This window comes from Dendronephthya gigantea, unplaced genomic scaffold (genome assembly GCF_004324835.1).
Source record: "Dendronephthya gigantea isolate DGI-Jeju-01 unplaced genomic scaffold, DenGig_1.0 000000F, whole genome shotgun sequence".
NCBI lineage: Eukaryota > Metazoa > Cnidaria > Anthozoa > Malacalcyonacea > Nephtheidae > Dendronephthya > Dendronephthya gigantea.
The window spans coordinates 4,268,657-4,288,817 of NW_021163010.1; the positions used below are offsets into that span (position 1 = coordinate 4,268,657).

Genomic DNA, 20,161 nt, shown 5'->3' on the forward strand with positions numbered 1-20,161 from the left:
AACAAACCGGCGTCATCAAGGAAGTTTTCACTTTTCGCATTATCTGCTTTTCCTTGTTTCCGATCTAATTTATCAACAATAAATGACGACCATTCGCTTGCAAGATAAGATTCACTGATTTTAAAAACAAACCATTTTCTACACAATTCTGTTGAATAGTCCAGTTCATCTAAGTAAAGAAAAATCAATATGGAGAACTAAGAGGGAAAATATATTCGGTGAACATACTGTCTGATTTTAGATGGAAAGAGTCGAAAACGTACTCGTTCCTGAACTCCTTGGCTTATGCAGAGGCGAAACGCGCAGTTTACAACATCCCAAATAATTGATGCACGATTGGAATTGTCGTTTTCCAATTTAATTAGAAATTTCTCCATACAGTTCAAATAATAGCAATGGCATGCAGCGATATTGCCGGCCTGGGTAAAGAATGTATACATTAAAAATATCCGTGTGTGTGGGTCTGCGATTGCGTTGCACTCGCATGTTTACATTTTTTGCGTGGAAACATTTTTAAATCCAAGCTGCTATTATTGTTTGCTGCACTAGGTATGACCTTTGTATTTTCTTCAAAAATATGTCTCACGGATGGCACTTGCTTAAAAAGGAGAAAATTGCAGGAAGCCATAACTAAGTAACACGATACGCAACGATATGTGCTCTTGCTGTGTGTTCAACATTATAAAGAAGGCGCGCAATGTTGCGACGCAGCACTTGATCGCCGAAGCTCTCTTGGCCCAGTCAGGAATATAATCTCAGTGTATTGGGAGCTAGAGGTTAGTCAGTTTAAAATATTTAATTCATTCGGTTGCTGTTATATATCGTATAGTCAATTTCTTCTAAAAAATCATTCTTTGTTTAAATTAAGGAAATTCCCCTTTTTGTGTAACATAGGATATCCGTCCCACACGGTACAAATTAGCTGAGGTACCAAGGCCAATTGTATATGGATTATTTGGCGTAAATTACTTCCTGATGATTAATAAAATTAAAATATACTATTGTAAGCACTTTGTACATTCAAAAGTTTTTCCAGTCGTTTACTGTGTAAAATTCCTTGCGTGCAGATATAATTTTCATCGTCGCACAGTCGCTGTTGAATGAGCATGACGCAACGGATAGACTATAGAGCGCTCTCATATAATTATCATATTTAGTTGTGACGGTAAATCGAGGTGCGCAAATTTTTCTTGATATGAACCGCTATTACGCTCTATAAACTTTACAGCAAAAAGTGAGATTCGACTTCTGAGCTAGGTTTAGTTCGCATAATGCTATTTCATAATTGTTTCAGCATCAAGTATTTTGCCCGCGACTATGAGTCAAACTAATAGATTGAGTTTGCGTACAGTACGCAAAAACTACTGAGAAACGAAACAACGAAGCGCTATAAAAAGTATGATTATGAATGCGTGGGTAACAAAAACATTAACCTAATAACATACACAAACACGTCGTTTGTTCAGCTGGACGCCTTGGTCTTTACCTTTGATCATGAAATGTTCAATTATGTATTAAACAAATGCTTACTACTGTTATCCATAGGAAGCCAAATTGAGCTCGGAGACCGCGTTTATAGATCGATTTAGAGAACCAATCAAATCTGTTCTCAATCTAAATGAATATTCTGGGTTGGTTTAACCAAACGAAAATTGGGCTCTTTGTAGAAAATTTCTGTTAGCTGCCTCATAGATATATACAAAATTCAGTCTGTAAGCTGAACTCATAGATGTGTGCTATATTTGAATCACAATCGAGATTGTTCTTTTGTTAATTTAATTTGGCTAGTTTCGGTTTATATACTATTCAAGTGAACGACCACACCCACGGTCTCCCCGGACTTGACCAAATCAGTACTGAATGAATATTCAAATAAATTGATTAACTTGATTTAAAGAAACCCTGTATCTTTACGATTCACAATATCATAAATCATGTAACATCGATCATAAATACCGGCAAGCCATGACTAGAGAGACTTGTAATCACTTAAACTAAATGGTCAGCAGGAATTCCTGCAGAGAATGTAATTGAAATTAAATCTAAATGGGTAATTCAGTGGCAATATGAAAAGAATTAATTTGTGATATTAACGACATTTCGCAACGATTAATATTGACCTCGGTCAAGTTTTCAGGAATGAACAGAGTTCATATGCTTGGCGCTACTGCGTGGCGTCCGACCGTCGGCATCTTTCCCACTGTCTCACTATGGTCTCCGTTGTAATTTCGCGTTAATCATGTGTTTATGATCTTAATCCTTTAAGATGTATACAATACATAGCGTATTCTCATAAGTGCAGGAAATACCAAATATTACTGTCGGTGCATGCCCCGGAACTCTTGGGGCTTTATATTACTACTATGGTTATCCCCTTATATCGGGGTATATAATTTTTTATGTATTAGAAATGCTGGGGAAAATTTTTAGATCAAAGACTTTATTAAGTCTACCAATAAGCCAAACAGGTCATAGAGCTTCTAAATATTGTTGGCAGCAAATGAAGATGTCGCATTGTAGCAAATTGGGTATTGTGTAATCGGGGTTAGGAAAAATGCAGTTTCTTAATTCTCATTAAATTCTGCCGTTTATATTAATGACGAAAATACTAAAGAATTTTGGCCACAAAGAAAGGTTACACCTCCCACCAATACAAAAATAATGCAAATCCAAACAGACTTCTGTCGAAAATTTAGGGAGCTCGCAAATGGACAAAAATACACTCCTTCACATGCACTCTGTAGGTAATAGATATTTCCGAATTTTTCAGGTTAATTACTGACCTGAATGATCCATTCCACTGTGTTAATGCAGTGATTAACTGGGCGCAAAATTTCCAAAGTATTAATTTAATCGTTTCGGCAGTCTTTTACTTGACAAAAGAGACCTCATGAGATCTAATTTGTCTTACTAACACAATTTTTTCTTTTCATGCTAATTAATTAACTGCAAGAGACGTCTTCTGATAACTAATTCTTTCTTTCATCAATTATGCGATCTGTCTGTCTTGAGAGCCTCGCTCTCGTGAATCGTGAGCCAACACTTTGCTATTCATAGCGAGGCCTCCGTATTTGTGATGCGAATGGTGCATGTATTGCGCTAAAAATATAGCTAATATATACAACTCGCATCACCCGCAGTTTCGCATCGGTATATGTCACTGATCTGGAAAATGTACTGGAACTTGTAGTCAACGATTGACAAGTGTTGCTTAATAGGAAGAGCATGTTGGCCATGAGTCAGCAGGTTCCTTATACTTCGAAGCCGTCCTTTTTGTTCAGGTCTAACAAACTGCATATACCATTGCTCTCAAAGTATGTCCATTGTTAAACTAAAATCGTCCTAAAAAGTTAAAGTATTTAACTATAGATGCGCCAAAAACAGCTAAAAAGCAGCGTGGACAATTGGACAAAAAAAATCAGTATGAAAACATCATGAACCATACAGCCAACATTCAGCATTAACATTTAATAATAATGAAAATCAGCCCGATAGATCCTGTGTGTGTGAACGCACGTATTCGTACCGCTTTTGCGTGACTCTAAGTGATGTATAGCCACTAAAGAATTGATTCCTAGCTAGTGGAATGTTTTCATTCTTAACTATAAAAACACTGTTTGATTGGCTGGAGTACCAATTGCATGTGCAGCCATTCATGTCCATTCCCACACCTACATCTTAATGACATTAACCGCGTTTACACTTCAGGCCTAGACTGACCTGACCCGGACCAGGTCTAGGACAAGTCTAGGTATTATGCGCCACGTTCACACTGTCTTCCTTGTCTATGATATCGGATAACCAAAGCAATTGACAAAATACTTGGAAAAAGACCCAAAACACGCCGAAAAGTGGTAATACTATATGGATCCTAATCATCCTATACAAATCACAATATTAAGTTCAAAACATGTCAGGACTAGGTATAGCGTGTTCACAATACCAAAATCTTGCCCCAGGTCGGGTCCAGGCCTGGCCCAGGCCACTTTCTGCTGTTGGCCTGGATTTGTGGCCTAGACCAGGTCCAAGCTTGCTTGGTCTAGGCCGGATAAACAACGTTCACATCTAGGCCTAGACCTGGTCCAGGCCAAGTCAGGTCAAGGCCGCGGCTATTGTTGGTATGAAATTTCGCTTCGGGTACTCCATTTCATTCATTCAGACCTCATTTATCTTACCAATAGTTAGTTATGCAATGTATAGTTATTGCTAGCGTGCCAAGGTATATAGCTTTTCTCCACAGGCATGGGTTCTTAGGAATGTCACATTGAGTCGCATTTCGCAAAATATAATTACTCTGCGGAATAACATGTCTCGTCCTATGTGTGGATTTCAGTAAGCACTACACGGCTAAAGGAAAGCTGATACATGTCGTTCTCAAGAGAATTACAGACCGTGATTTAAACATGCAACGTATTAGTACATTATCTTTATAGCCGGTTCACCGTACACAGCCTCACGGAAGTTAGGAAAGCTCGCACCCTGAAATTTAGCATAACATGCGACTAAACCGTGACGTGTCAGTGATTAGATACCACGCAAAAACGTCGATAGTTTTAAATTCGATAGTTTTTGCTAAATTCGATAGTTTTTGCGAACCCTTGCGCTCGTATCTATTAAAATAATGTATTGTGAAAACTTTGTATTATGTAATTACTGATGTATTGTATATTGGCCAACCATGTATCATGCAAACCAAGTAAAATGTGAGTTTTATAAATACAACCGGCCTCTGGTTGATGAGCATTTTTTTCGTGATTCATGCTTCCTGCAAAGATTTTTTTCTTACTACATTAGGTATAAGAATATGGAGATTACAGTTTACAAAGCAGCACTATTCACATGCTTTCTTGCTGTAATCACGGCCGTATCGGCAAATACTAATTATGCAGGTTGGTCACCTATTTGATTACTTCTACCTCTTATTTTACTAATTATTTATGATTGTTGCTTACACGACCGGGTTTGGCATGGCTACATAGACTGAATATACCCCATCCTCTTTGTCAAGTATAACCCCTACCCCCCCCCCCCTACTCCTTTCAACAGACCCACCCTCGTACCCAGGCTCTTATAGCAACAATTACAACAGGTTGCCAATCTTAGCCGTGCTGAGCCTGTGCCAATAAATCAACTGTAATGCAAAAGGGGCTTTCATGTTCCTATACATTCAAATTTTCTTTCAGGAAGTTGCGTTACGCCAATAGACGTTGCCTTCCTAATGGACTCCTCTGGTAGTCTCGGTACAACTAACTACAAGAGGTTGAAAGATACGGTTGGCATCATGGGTAAATATTTTGGAGTATCACCAATGGGATCACACGCGGCAATTATCTTATACAGTGATAATTCTTTAATATCTGCGAGATTGGACCAGTTTTCGACACAAGCACAATTTCAAACCAAAGTCAATCGCCTCAGATACTTATCGCAACGTTCGCGCATGGACGCGAGTCTCACTGCTGCGCATAGCAGAATCTTCACCCAAGCAGGAAACGCGCGAGACTATCTTCCGAAGGTTGCCATTCTCTTCACGGATGGTCAACAGACAAGATTTAGAGATCGCGTACCGCTTCCTGACGCGGCGAAGAGATTAAGAGAGAGAGGAGTAGAGATCTTTGTGATCGGAGTCGGTAACGGACCAAGCACGAATGAGATGGAAAGCATGGTCGTGGACAAAAAAAATCATGTTATGCGAATTAGGAGTTTTAGGATCTTGAAAGAGCAAAGTGAATCAATTGCAGAGAGAGTTTGTCAATTATTTGGAGGTATGTCATTCGGTGAAGATCCTTTGACTGGCACTACACAAATCTTAGCACCACAATATAATACCAATATACCCGCAGAAAGTACGATGTTATACGCAAAGTTTGATTGGCTCGTTAGTTTTACTTCTTGCGTTTGACGTCATTATGAGAAATTCATTAGCATTAGCTTATGCGGTATAGTCCATAGTCTCTTTAATTACTTGCGATAGAAGAACCAGGCGGAAATTGTAATTTTGAAATAAATAAGACAAGGCTTAAAATACGAAAACGAGAAGGTATCTCGTAGAAAATATAGTCTGAAGAAGGGCATCCGAGAGAATCATTGGCCGGCTTCACAATTATTATTATCTAACGGTCCATATTGAATGTGATTTTTTATTTTAGCAAGAAAACAGGACGTGTCTCCTTATCCTATGGATATTGGGTTTATGATTCATATCCCGCCAAGCTATAGAAGAAGAGAGCAGAACAAGGCAAAACAGTTTATCGCTTCTGTTGCGACCACTCTTGGCGTAGAACTGCCAAATTCCCGCGCTGCGTTTCTGCAGTACAACGAAACCGTCGGACCAGTTATCACCTTCAGCGAATTCTCTGGATTGAAGAAATTTTACGATGATTTAAGTTATCTGTCGAAAAACGGCGAAATGAGCAAAATCGCCGTGGCCATCAGCGAAGCAAGCAAGCGGATATTTTCTACTGATTCGCGTTTGGCAGTTTCTCGCGTGGCTGTTTTGCTGAAATTTGGGCAAGCAGATGACATACAGGAGGCAGAAGTTGCAGCGGCTCAGCTGAGATTGAAAGGAGTCAAATTATTTGTTGTTCATGTCGGAGATGCCAGAGAAATGGATTCAATACGCAATCTCGTCAGTGATGCAGAAAATCTTTTCCATGCCAATGACGTTGCGGGCCTTGCAAATGTTGTGATACCAATCCATAACAAAATCATCAGCGAATCAGGTAATTTTTGGACATCACAAAGACAAAATATACGACATCGGAGTTATATCTTTCTGTTAATTTTCTAGTGCCGACTGCCAAAGAACTCTCTTCGTTGCCTGTTTCTTATTCCAGCATACAAGTCAAATGGATTCCCGCTTTTGACCCGAAAAATGTTATTTCTGGTTACGAATTGACTTGGAAGGTCGTGGAGGATGACAAAGGACGAAACGTCATCAACAGTCCGCTGAGATCATCCGGTGTTTTGCCTGTAGACGCCAGTAAATACGACATAAAAAATTTGAGTACGTACAGTCTTTGAAAACATTAGAGTATAATGATGCCATATATTATTGCGCGTATTCCTCAGTGATCATCCTGCATGGTAATGAGACTAATAAACCACGACCATGCATACTCATCTCTTATTGAGTTATTTTGTGGAATTTTGGCGTGTATATTTCCTTCCCTGCTAAGGCTTTTTCTAGTGTTGTTTACCAATGTAGTATCGCATAATTTACCATTTCGAATAATATTTTATCATTGTCGTCCTATATTTTTCAAATATCATGTAGCGCCATACACCTTGTACAAGATTTATCTCCAACCACAATGGGCACCTGGTGTACGTGGTGATATCCCAGAAACTCAAAGCAGGACATTAGAAGGTAATTTAGACGATCAGTCAAACGCAGAGTCGAAGGATGAACAAACATGCTTTTCATAGCCACGATTTTAGCCGAGTGAGATGAAGAACTGCTTCAGGCGACCATTTTCAATAAAACACATGCATATTCTCGTGGGTTAGCTTTTGCCATTTACCCTCTTCACGTACTTTCTCTACCACAGACATTGACGAATGCTTGAACGATCCATGCGATGATAATGCAAAATGCACAAACACGAAGAGATCTTTCACATGTGAATGTAATACTGGATATACTGGAGATGGATTTACATGCAGAGGTAACGTGACTATCCTTATTATATGTACCTGAGTATTGCCTCAAAAATGGAGTAATATATAGTGAAAAGAATTTCTAGATGTCTATCTCTAGATGTTCATCGGTATAATACAAAGTTCTTTAAGGCAGACATTCTTTCCTGTTAATAAATCAAATTAAATAAATTCAGTTTTTTAGGTGCTTCATGCATGTGAGGTTAGCCTTCATGTATAGAATATAATTGTGGGATAGATAACGTTGAAAGTATAGCTAATAAGATCTTAGACAGTCTAAATTAACTAAATATTCGGCAAAGATGAAACGAAAATTGCTCACTTTTACGAATCGGATATTTTCTTATACAGAAGTTATTAGAGTGTGTAAGTAGCTACGAGTTTGCGTTTTTGGTTGGGTGGTAACATTCAATCTATGTTCTTGATAAATGGTATAACGCTCAGCGCTCTCGCTCCATCTCTAATACCGGTAGCCGGATTGAGTCGTCTTGCGCGTGAATAATGTGCATGCAACGTTTCTGATAAGCCGAGGGAAATCTTGCTTCTTCAAAGTCGTCGCTATTGATCCAAGAGAAGCACGTGGCCTATACAATACTATGGCTGGATTGTCCAATATTTCATGTCATTTCCAGGAATAATGAATATGTAAATAAACCGATATTGTAACTCAAAAGTTCATAAAAGGATGTAAAATTTAGGACTATATTGTCTGTCAATGACTATAAATAAAATGAAGACTGGAATGGAATTCATGAGGTCAATTCCACTCAGTTGCACATCATCTATCCGATCAAGTGCTGGTATATGGCTCTTCTGTGACCAAATAATATTTTCAGTACTTCCGGGCAAGATAAATCAGTCGTATCAACAAGGGATACTTTTTACATCACTAAGAATCGGATAATAGAATAAACTGAATTACGCCGGTATACCCTTCTTTTTAAACACCTGTTATGTGCATCGACATGGACGGCTCTGCTGGTCAATGCTCAAAAATATTATAATATTATGATAACTGATATATTTGCGTTCGATGCTTCACGCTTTCGCTATAAAAACGTTTAAGAATTGGTTAGATTTGAGAACCCCAAACCTGTATTATTTCAGACATCGATGAATGTCAGGGCAGTCCATGCGATGTGAATGGCATATGTTCCAACAGTCCAGGATCATTTGAATGCCGGTGCAACATGGGCTTTTCTGGAAACGGCTTTTCGTGTTCAGGTAGTGAATACTTTACATTTCAGTCATTTCTCCGACAACTTTTCATTATTTTCCATTAAGACGAGAACATAAGCATGCGTTAATAACAAACAACGCTATCATACTGTACCTCAACCTTATGAATGATGGGCCTAAGCCTTCTTTCCTTGATCAATATGATTGTTCCAGACATTGATGAGTGCGAGGGCAGCCCATGTGATGCAAATGGTGAATGCTACAACAATCCCGGGTCATTTAAATGTTCCTGTAACACTGGGTATACTGGAAATGGATTTACCTGTTCAGGTACCGCTGAGATGATTTCTATCGGTTTTGCCAGTGTTACTACGCGTATTAATGTTATACACTATAAGCTTCCATACAACTAATCTAAAAATTTGACTGCATAAAAAAGAAGACGTCATCAGACGTGACGTACACTGAGTCATACTGTTCTTTACCCTATTCTACGGCTTTACACAGGAAAAGTACGTTTCCGGTTAAAAATTTAACTACAGCACCTGATCGGCTGATGATGTCATCAACAAAAGACATTGCATGTTGTGTCATGACTTGAAACTTTTCACTGTAAACTCCATAACAAGTCAATGCACTTTAAATGACAGTAAAACTGCCAAATTAAAAATCACTCCTTTTAGTATCATGCAATTATCGTTTATTAATGTTTTATTGGTTTATAATTGATTCAATGAATTCCATCGACTTGGAAATGTATATTGTAACTAGACGTTGATGAATGCGAGGTCAGTCCATGCTCCGCAGATGGCAAATGCTCGAATAATCCAGGATCATTTGAATGTGACTGCAATATTGGGTATGCTGGAAATGGGTTTACTTGTTCAGGTAATCTCAATGACATCGTTGATTGTCGAGAGACTGGTGTTGTTCGGTTCGAATGAAAGAAGACTAGAAGAGGAACAAACCGCTGGTGAAAAGTTGACACAATTTCACAAAATACGAAGTTTTCCCCCTAACCATGTGTCACTTAAAACTCTCTTTCAGACATTGATGAGTGCGAGGGAAGCCCATGTGATGCAAATGGTAAATGCTCAAACAATCCCGGTTCATTTGAATGTTCCTGTAATACTGGGTATGCTGGAAATGGATTTACCTGTTCAGGTACTTAAACTGAATATATCTATGGAACTATAACATGTAATGCAGTCATGCATAGGCGTGCCCAACTATATAGGAACTGCCAGAAACGCGAGTTGCTGCATTTTTGGCTGATTTTCTTTCTATGCATGAGCTTGTCATTTATCATTTAAAACCAAAAAATGGTGGCTTACACAAACTCCAGAGATTAATTTTCAGTGTTCACTTCAACTAGAGAGAATTTACTTTCAAAAATCTAGATATTGATGAGTGTCAGGGCAGTCCGTGTGATGTAAATGGCAAATGCTCCAACAATGCAGGATCATTTGAATGTGAATGTAAAATCGGATATTATGGAAATGGATTTACTTGTGATGGTACTGCTATTTATTTACTACCACGATGAGCATATATAAACTATCATAAGTAAACCAAAAATTATAATAAAACTGGGGGGATGCATGCATGAATAACTCCTTTGGTACTACTCCAGCTAAAACGAACACAAGCTATATCTCAGTGAATACATTTTTCTGAGATGTTTGCCATCAAGTCAGTTCAGTCAATCTTGGCATGAAAAAAATGTGTTATGGAACGAATTCAGTGTCTGTACATTCAGAAACGGGATTTCCTTTGTGTTAACTTAATTTTGTCGCGATGTTTAATGACGTCGTCATTTCAATTCTGTCGGTTGTTTGTATAATTTCTAATTGAGAGGCAAATACCGATTTTTTCCTGCTATATGTCCTTCTAGATATAAATGAATGCTTGCGAAACCCTTGTGACATCAATGCAGCGTGCAGTAATAACGATGGTTCGTATTCATGCGCTTGTAAAACAGGTTATTCTGGAGATGGGTTCTTTTGCGCAGGTATGTTACTGACTGATTCATTCAGGCCAGGCGGGGAGAAGATAGAATTCTTGAATATCGTCGCTAATGTCCTCATTCAGAGGGATTCCGGAGATAACATCCAGTTATCAAGATGACTCAATCTAGCTATTTAAGATGGAGTTGCATGTATGGAGCGTTATACCATTTACAAGCCCAGATATAGCCCGTGGTTATATAACATGTATATTGTGTTTTTGTCGAGGTTTACCCTTCATACTACAGATTAGAAATAATACCATACGCGGTAACCAATGCAGTTAGCTACATCAAACTACGGTGGCACTTAATAGCACTGTGGAACACGCATTGTCTGTTTGTCATCCAGTCGATACAACTATTTGTATTTTATTGTATGACCACACAACTTTTTTCTTTAAAGACAACAACGAGTGTAACAACAGACCTTGCAATGAAAACGCCAAATGTCAAAACTCAGCAGGATCATTCTCATGTTCTTGTAACATCGGATATTTAGGAGATGGATTTACTTGTGAAGGCAAGAACATGATACATTACCCAGGATTAGATACATAATTATATTCTTATTGTTAAATTATGATAACAGTGCAAATGTCTAAGCTAGGCATTAGATTGACCTGTGCAGAGGTAGGTTAAAAGAATTTCAACCAGGGATCGCCTAGGCTCTTATCACAATTGCCAAAGTGCTTTAAGTCCCGTTTAAACACTACACTCGATTTATCGGCAAAGCACGGCTAAAATGGGTACCCATGCCCTGCCTTTGTTTTGGTAGCCTGAACACCAATGAAATTGGGCACGGGGGTACCCATTTTAGCCGTGCCAGTAAATTGAGTGTAGTGTAAACGGGACTTTATACTACGGAATTCTAGTCCATATCGAGGGCTAGAACGGGCCTCTGCCTTCGCAATGTTGTGCAAGATTTTAAGGAGTTTTTTTCACTCATCGCAACAAGCAACTCGTCTCGTCTCTACGTGTTCGCAGCGAGTTTGTGTTTTCGCAATGAGTTGAGGAGGCTTAAAGGGCAGCACGCTGCCTGCCAACCGTCAATGATTTTACTTTCCCTAAAGATGTGAATGAATGCAATAATGAAGTGCCCCCGTGTGATGAAAATGCAAAATGTTTTAACAACGAAGGATCTTATTACTGCGAATGCAACGCTGGATATAATGGAAATGGAAAAATATGCGCTGGTAAGTTTTGCTTCTGACCATCATATTTAATCGTTTATTAATGGGCATAATGGATTGAAGTTGCTCTATTTCTTGATGTATTCCATAACAAATATCAGACCAGGCGAAAAATGTCATTAAAAATAAATATTATTTTCTTTCTAGCGGTCAACATATGTAGTTATCCCATGGACCTCGCCATTGCTATTGATACCTCAGACAGTATCACACATAGTGACTTCGAAATTCAGAAATCTGCTGTGATAATGTTGGCACGAAGTTTTGGACTTTCTGACTCTAAAACCCACGTTGCTGTGATCGTGTATGGCTCAGAATCAAGAGTAGCGATCAATTTAAGTGACCACGTCGATTTGGAGAGCTTTGCGAATGCGGTACGCAGCATAAAATACGAGGGTGGTCAAACAAGGATTGATCTGGCGCTTGCAATCGCCTCGAACAGCGTGTTCACTCCTTCTGGTGGTGCACGTGTTGGCATGCCTAAAATGCTTATCATTATGACAGACGGACAACAAACGTCTGCTCCAGATGCAATTGAACTCAGTGATGCTGTAGCACCACTGGCATCTATTGGCATCCATATAGTTAGCATTGGTATCGGTCACGAGGTGGACGAGTACGAATTAATGGCAATCTCTGAATCCAGGAAAAATATTTATCACGTGAAGACTTTCGATACACTGTTTGATACAGTTACCGTTGTGGGACAATCCCTTTGCCAGAAAGCACGTGAGTTAAATTACCTTTCTCTTGACGTCAACCGCGGGAAGAATTATGTTACGGGAAATATGATTGGCTCCACAAAACTAACGAGCCAATCAAAATTCGTGTAACATCTGTCTCACTGCCTTTCACGTCATTATAAGATAGGTCTTATTGGATCACCGACACCGTCGAATGTCGCACCTCAATAATCTTTAAATGTCGAGAACATAGCACTTAACTTAGCCAACCCCGACTATGCGTTTTATAATTTTAATGCATTTTTTCAATGGTATATGGTCAATGTTTTAAGACTTATTAAGTACCAATGCTATTATTTTATATATTTCCCACACATGATACATACTGGACTGTAGTTAAAAGTAATATGTAAATATCTTCGCATATATTTAGACATGTTTTACTACTTGAGTGAGCATATTCTCTTTTTCAAATTTTGGCCGTTTTCTTTTAACTTTACATAAAGTCGGCATATTTTCCAACCTTTTTCGTTCAGAGAAAGATTGCAAGAGACATGCTGACATTGTCCTGCTGGTGGACTCTTCTGCGAGCATGCGTGGTGGCAACTACCTTAAACAGAAGACATTACTGAAAGCCATTGGCAGAGAATTTGACGTTTCAATGTATGGCAGTCATGTGGGTATTGTTTTATACAACAGCGAAGCCGAGGTTATCACTGGTTTTAACAACAAGACGACCTTGAAATCTTTTGAAAATATCGTAGACAACCTGCCTCTGAAAGGGGGGAAGATTCGCTTAGATAAAGCTCTTCGTTTGGCAGCATCGGATGTTCTTACCAAAGAGAAGGGCATGCGAAGTGAAAATATTCCTAAAATCCTATTCATTCTCACGGACGGCACACAGAATAAGAAATGCGACGAGGAGGCACTAGAGTTAGCAATTGCGCCATTGCGTAATGAAGGCGTTCATGTGATTGCCATTGGCGTCGGGGAGGCGGAAAAGAACGAGTTGAGACCTTTGGTTAAAACACAACGCGATCTCTTTATTGGAGATGATTTTGAAGAAGTGACTGAACCTGTGTTGGACTTGATAAAAGTCTTGTGCAAGGAAACCGGTACGTTTGGGTCTTTTACCGTATTTACTGACGTTGCCGATGAAATGAAAGCGGAACTGCAAAATAAATTAAACATCATCCACATGAATGAATAGTTGATTTCCAAACTGCGATTTATGTCTTCCAAAGGCTGAGCTTTGGTATAAAATAATTTGTAAACGAATTATTCGGCGCATTGGTCGAAATCTAGTAGAGTCCGAGCTCCAAAATTCTAAGAAAAGAACTAACAGCGTAGCACTTTCTCTCTCTTTTTTTTTAATGTCCGTTTACAATTTTTGTTCTCTTTTTGTTATAGAACAATTATGTAATCTTGGGTCACAGTATGTCGACATAAATGTTGACGGCTGCATCAACGAATATCCCGTGGAAGTTGGTAAGATAAATATTACATGTATCACTCATTTGTGATTCTGCAATTTGTCCACTTGTCACAGATGCAATTTTGCACATTCCCCCTGTTCGGACTTTAATTGCTACTGATACCACTAAATGAATAAAATCTAGTGAAGACACATGCAATACATAAGTGCAAATACATAATCATGCATATGCCTATCATGCATAACTGCAAATAACGCGCGGAGTTTAACTTGTCGTTGTCTTTTTTTAGTTGTCTGTGACGGTAAGTGTTCCTCTGGCACTCGATACATCAATGAAGCACCGTTCTACGAAGGACGCTGTAGCTGTTGTTTTCCTAGTGTTCTTAATTCCAAAGATGTCATATTGAAATGTCCAAACGACACCACTAAGCGTCATCGTATCACCGTACCAGCAGCCTGTGCCTGTCGTAGCTGTGGCAATACTGCCGCTGCTCCACCTATTGAAAATAAAGAGAATGAAGCAAAAATTGACACGCCTGGAATATAGTCGTATTACTACGTAAAAAATCCATATAACCGCAGAATTAGTTCTTATTCGCGCCGTTTAGTACTTATTAGATATGCATGATCTCGTTCAAATATTTGCAATTTTGAGCAAAGGTAGATATAGATACATAGTAGGTGAACATATCAAGACCCATTGTATTCGTTATTTGAGGGAAAAATTTAAGTTGTACAATCAATTATGTAGTAGAATGTAACTTGTGGATTCTTAGATTATAGTAGCTTCTACATAGCCTCTGTACGTGTGCTGTATAATTAATTAACAGGGTGGTATCATAATGTATATATCGATAGTCTCAATTTTCTTGCAACATATCATGCCCAGGCAAATTTTCAGAACCAAACATAGCTATACTGTAATGTGTGTAAGCACTTTTCAACGGTTTACACAACATGTCAGCACATCATTGGAAATTAAGCCTAGCCAACCCAGCCTTGGATAACCTCGATTTAACCAGCCGTGTACGCATCATGCATGTAACCTGTAGAAACGGCCGTAGATTACCTGTAGCAAACAGCCATCCATCTCATTCCTAAACGGTCAGTCTTATATACAAAGACAAAGGACTGCCAATGCCAGTTACTTTTGGGACATGAGCATAAACAATGCTCTGAGAACCGGTAGTAGTAGTCTTGGAATTGCTTTGTGCTAGATTGTTTTAAAAAAATGAAAATTAGCCAGCACAATGAACGATGATTAAAAATGTACACAAATCACTGCGAAAGCCACACAACTTGTTACAACGCCTGGAGACTAGTCATAAAATTTGGAGGTGCTTTGTTTCACAAAGGTTTCTGTTCAAGAGTTGTTATTGCTAAAAGTTTCTGAGTAGGAAAATTTTCTAATTTGTTGAAGTAGCTAGATTAAAAACAATAAGCGTTGCTCAGAATATGCAGTCAGGTCTGTCACACATACATACTCAGCAAACATGCAAGCAACAATTTATCAAAAAGACCAACCTGATTGTTAAAGTCAATGTAGATGTGACCGTGGACGTCGTTAAAAGTAACCATACCTCCGTTAAATACGTCAGTGATGTTATTACCACATCGTGCGATGCAAGGATGTAGCTAGATGTAAGACCATGCGTATAAGCACAGATATAGGGAGTCATTATCAGATGTTTTCAAATGCGTCTTTATCACTGGCATTGCATGTACTGACGCTCGGTATAACGTGTGAAGTTCATAGTTTAAAACCATCCCAGTAACGACGTATGTCCAGGTTTAGTTTTTGCGTAGTCCGAGTATCGCTGTCTTTGTGATACCCCCCCCCCGGTTAATCTTTAGGAGCATTTTAATGGAAAGAGAGGCCTGTTGAACCGAGGAATAACTTCCTTAAGTTATTTCAGAAATACAGTATATGACTATTTTAGCAGCGTGCATTGTTTAGGTAAAATCGGTTATAGTTAATTGGGAATAAAAATTTTAGACTTTATACCAGCAAACTTAATACGGTATTTGAAAATTGTGTTTACCAGTTAGTATATATATATATTTTTAATAATTTCTTCATAACCATAATCATTTATATTTACTACACATATTTAACATCTTCTTATGTTAATTTAATTTAAATCATCGCATGGAATAATCGCATGCCAATGTTTAGTTCCAATTTTTAGCCCGTCAATAAGGTAGAAGTTTCAAACTAACTGAAATATGTAAGTCCTCACTTCGTCGTTATCCTTATCGTTATTAATAAATAAAAATTGAGTACATGTTGTTATCATATTCAGATAGTTTAATCCTTCTTATAGGAACATTGGTATACGCTATATGTACCTTTACGATCTATTTTAAAACAATGTCATGTAACATGTTTGATTTTTAATTGGATTATTTTGCTCTATTCGACCTTTTAGCTCAGTAATTTTAAAAATATCGTCGGCTATATGTAACTACACTGTAGTAGGGCTGATGTACAAAAGATGTTAGAAAGCAATGCATGGTTAGCTTGTCAGGAATAAATGAACATAAATCCATATACGCGTCATAGTAGGTTGAGTAAAATACTATAATAGTATAGTAAACAAATGCAGTAGTAAATATCGCACTTAAAGTTTCTAGTTCAGTAATCTGGTTATCAAGAAAGTTCCAAGTCACATTTGCGGAAACGTCACAGTCGATGGCGTTTAAGTCGATAAACTGTTAAAATAAGTTAAATACATTGCACTTGTAAACGAAGTTGTCTCGTCCATCCAGTTAATAGATGTAATCAAGTAAGCGGTTCCATCTGTTTATCCCATATTTGCAACTCTTCTAACAGTCAAGAAATGAGATAAAATAAACGCACAACAATACCACAAAAAATCAATACCTCTTTTAACTCGTACTGCCCATGCACAGTAGTATTCCTAATAAAAGCACTTCACACTCTTGGGCGTTTCCTGGAGCTTTCGTTCTTCGGTGGATCTGCATGGAGAACCTTAACTTTCATCCCCAGGATCTCCTGTCCATTCAAGCCGGTGATGGCAGCATCTGCAGCGACTTTTGTGGAAAACTTCGCATAACCAAAATTACGATCACCAACCATCCAGACATCAATAAGATCTCCAAAACGACTGAAAACATCCTTAAGTACCTGCTCTGGCGGGGCGCGGGGTTGGCAGACGATGAACAGCCGAGCAGCAACGTCCGCATTCGGATCTGCAAAACGTTGCGGGTTCGGTAAAACTGCCGTGGTGTACGGTGTGCTTGACCCAGTAGTGGTATTTGAAGAGGCTTGATAGGATGCTGTAGAAGAGGGGTTAGGATTGAACACCATGGGATTACCCATAGCAGTGGAGATATATCCAGGGGTAGTGGTATTAAACGCAGGGTAAGAAAGCTCATTTGGCATGCTGGTAACATGCGTACCAGTCATATTATTTTTGTTGCCATTCTGTGCGTGTGTATTTTCTTCGGCAAATTTAACGACGAGTCTCGATCCTGGAGGATATTCGAAACCGTTGAGCTTCTCCTTCGCGTAGACTGCGGAACCCATCGACTTGTACATGACGTACGCAATACCACGCGATTCGCGTGTGTTGTGGTCGCGTTTCAGGTCGCAGTATTCCATTCCGGGAATGAGATCAAACAGTGAAGAAAGCTGATCTTGGGTTACCGACGGAGAAACGATGACAAAGAGACGTTTATTTCTGAAGGAGGAGGCGAGTTGGTTTGCAATTCCCTCAGTCACAGCAGCTTGAGCAGCTAACATTGTATTTGCTGGGTTACTTTGATCATGAATGCCAGGAAAGTTGAAATTTTGTTGCTCCAGGAAAGGATTCACCGGCATTGCCTGCATAGCGGCGGCGAATGCAGACATGACATTCTTCTCTTGCTCCAATTTATGTTGTTTAAACTTGGACGATTTGGGTTCCGCAATCACAGCTTTCAAGGAGCGGTCACAAGTTTCAATTGCTAATGCAGCCGTTGAGGGTTTTGTGAATTTCACATAACCGACTCCTTTCGAGTCCCTCGTCTCATGATCTCTTACCACTTGGCAATAATCAATATCGCTATCGTAATCTGCGAACTTCGCACGTAAGTCATCTTCGCTGAACGTTTTTGGAATGACAACGAAGATACGGCTGAGATCCGAGTCTTGTAAGTCGGGTTGTTTTCCTGGTGTTTTGGACTGAGCAATCATCGCCTGGAAACGACGAATTTCATATCATAAACATTGTGCTTTATTACGTAGTAAATTTTAAATCAGTTAAACTAATCAAAATTATTCCAATTATTCCTATAAGTAAGATATCTTTGGCCAAATATATTTATTAAGATGGACTCTGGCAGTTTCAAGTTACAACATGTCAGGCATGTGGGTAAACCAAAAAATGTTTTCACAGGGAACACATGCAGATGTAAAACATGATCTGAATAAAAAAAACGTAATTGGTTTGTAGAGAAAAATTTGCTGTGAAAATAGGCATGTTTTTAAGAAGGGGCTATTTTAAATTATTCCACCAAGTTGGCCCACGACGATTGATACAGTGTTTCGTTTGTCCTTATATATTTCAACCATTCATAGCATTACTCAATAACTCAAAATATTGTTGAAAGGAAAACAGGTGAAAACCACTGAAATTTACTTAGGCAATTGCTCAATTCACAGGTACCTGTAAAAATGTTCTGTTTCATTGGTTTGTAACGAATTATCAGATGCTATCCTAACAGAAAAATATTAGCTGACTAGCGAATACAGACATACAACAAATTCATTAGAAAATATTAAGTAACATTACTAACATATGAACACAGCTTCATGCTTAACATAAACACTAATCAGCAAAATGCATTTCTTATGCATCTGAATTATAATTGCACATTAGAAAAGCTTTTGTACAATATAAATGACATGTAAAAAACAACAACAAGAGTTTAAACACAGCATAGAAATAAGCTCCTTTCTTCTTCACAGATGTAAAATTATTTTCAAACAACTTCTGATAGAGATGCATTTGTTATTGCCAAATGGTGCAAATTATTATTGTAGAAATGCATACTTCTCCTTGAGGTCAATGAGTGACTCAACTGAAAACGGGCAAAATATTCCATATCTCACAAAGAAAAAGCCACTGGGATCACATATTTATATACATTTGGAGATTTTGAAGGAGGAATTCTGTGATATTCTTTCAATATTTCAACTTCAATATTAATGCATCGATTGACCTGAAAGCCTCAACGTCATGACCAAATTGTGTGACATCGCTCAATATTGCGATTTAATAAGATACCCAGCCCAAAAAGTAGTAATGGAATTATAATTACTGAAAATATTCTAGCACGTGAGTGCAATTCCCTCATATACTGCGATCTAAATTCCCTTCAAACATTCTATTTTTTACATCAAAGCAGAAGAGTTGCGAGAAAATCAGCGATATTATATCGTTGTATAATACCGTTATATAATGAACAATCTCATTTTTAATATGTTATAATTAAATAATTTTTATACAGACATTAGAATGCCCACAGAGACACGACTTCAAATAAAACGCATAGGTTAAACACGTACCTTTATGGGCTTGGGTTCACTTCCAATTACCTTTCCATCCAAATATTCAATAGCCATAGCAGCAGACGATGCCTTGGCAAACTTTACGAAGCAAATACCCTTGCTTTCCTTCGTTACTTTATCTTTAACCATACGTACATCTTCAACTGTGCCATAAGCAGAAAATGCATTTGTCACTTCTTCTAAGGTTAAGTTACGTCCACAAACAATAAAGACACGAGAGAATGGTGGATTATCTATGTCTATGTTTGAGGAAAAATGTGTATTAGAAGTTTCAGACTGACTTTCAAACGCCATTTTGTTACCCGCTGTATACACTATACACGTGCACAAATTGCATGCTGGGATAATTAAAATTCAATTTCCGGGTTCCCCCCCCCCCGATGGATCGCGGGCTTCGAGATTGCCTCTGGAGTTAATACCAAAACCTCTTAT

General features: G+C 38.4%; 2 protein-coding genes across 8 annotated transcripts; one reads left to right on the forward strand and one right to left on the reverse strand.

Annotated features, from left to right (window-relative positions):
• The first annotated feature begins 706 nt into the window (after nucleotides 1-706).
• Nucleotides 707-15,004, forward strand: LOC114515803. 5 transcript variants are annotated; one of them, XM_028535116.1, is made up of 19 exons: nucleotides 707-776; nucleotides 4,795-4,889; nucleotides 5,184-5,765; nucleotides 6,150-6,722; nucleotides 6,791-7,006; nucleotides 7,277-7,369; nucleotides 7,551-7,667; nucleotides 8,767-8,883; nucleotides 9,052-9,168; nucleotides 9,610-9,726; nucleotides 9,886-10,002; nucleotides 10,239-10,355; nucleotides 10,733-10,849; nucleotides 11,250-11,366; nucleotides 11,917-12,039; nucleotides 12,184-12,765; nucleotides 13,256-13,834; nucleotides 14,130-14,207; nucleotides 14,445-15,004. In XM_028535116.1, the coding sequence occupies exons 2-19, from the start codon at nucleotides 4,805-4,807 to the stop codon at nucleotides 14,699-14,701; spliced, it is 4,104 nt and encodes a 1,367-aa protein (XP_028390917.1). In that variant the 5' UTR covers nucleotides 707-776; nucleotides 4,795-4,804; the 3' UTR covers nucleotides 14,702-15,004. The 5 variants fall into 5 exon arrangements, with proteins under 5 accessions (XP_028390917.1, XP_028390925.1, XP_028390933.1 ...); XM_028535124.1 differs by lacking the exon at nucleotides 8,767-8,883; XM_028535132.1 differs by lacking the exons at nucleotides 9,052-9,168; nucleotides 9,610-9,726.
• On the reverse strand, nucleotides 14,564-20,031 carry LOC114515847 (RNA-binding protein 45-like). Of its 3 annotated transcripts, XR_003686255.1 has the most exons (5): nucleotides 19,727-20,031; nucleotides 17,039-18,355; nucleotides 15,679-15,789; nucleotides 15,224-15,367; nucleotides 14,564-14,651 (listed from the first exon to the last, which is right to left on the reverse strand). XR_003686255.1 is itself a non-coding variant. In XM_028535173.1 (2 exons), exons 1-2 carry the CDS (start codon nucleotides 20,021-20,023, stop codon nucleotides 17,090-17,092), a joined length of 1,563 nt encoding a protein of 520 aa, XP_028390974.1. In that variant the 5' UTR covers nucleotides 20,024-20,031; the 3' UTR covers nucleotides 15,796-17,089. The 3 variants fall into 3 exon arrangements, 1 of the variants encoding a protein (XP_028390974.1); XR_003686254.1 differs by lacking the exon at nucleotides 15,679-15,789; XM_028535173.1 differs by lacking the exons at nucleotides 14,564-14,651; nucleotides 15,224-15,367; nucleotides 15,679-15,789 and having other exon boundaries at nucleotides 15,796-18,355.
• Nucleotides 20,032-20,161: the final 130 nt, after the last annotated feature.

What these genes read in the sequence shown, in the direction of transcription:
- LOC114515803 (XM_028535116.1), top strand. Translation starts at nt 4,805, where the DNA reads ATGGAGATTACAGTTTACAAAGCAGCACTATTCACATGCTTTCTTGCT. An exon ending in ATACGACATAAAAAATTTGA is followed by an intron (nt 7,007 to 7,276) that starts GTACGTACAGTC and finishes AATATCATGTAG; the next exon opens with CGCCATACACCTTGTACAAG. An exon ending in AAATGGGTTTACTTGTTCAG is followed by an intron (nt 9,727 to 9,885) that starts GTAATCTCAATG and finishes ACTCTCTTTCAG; the next exon opens with ACATTGATGAGTGCGAGGGA.
- LOC114515847 (XM_028535173.1), bottom strand. Translation starts at nt 20,023, where the DNA reads ATGGCGTTTGAAAGTCAGTCTGAAACTTCTAATACACATTTTTCCTCA. An exon ending in GTGAACCCAAGCCCATAAAG is followed by an intron (nt 18,356 to 19,726) that starts GTACGTGTTTAA and finishes CGTCGTTTCCAG; the next exon opens with GCGATGATTGCTCAGTCCAA.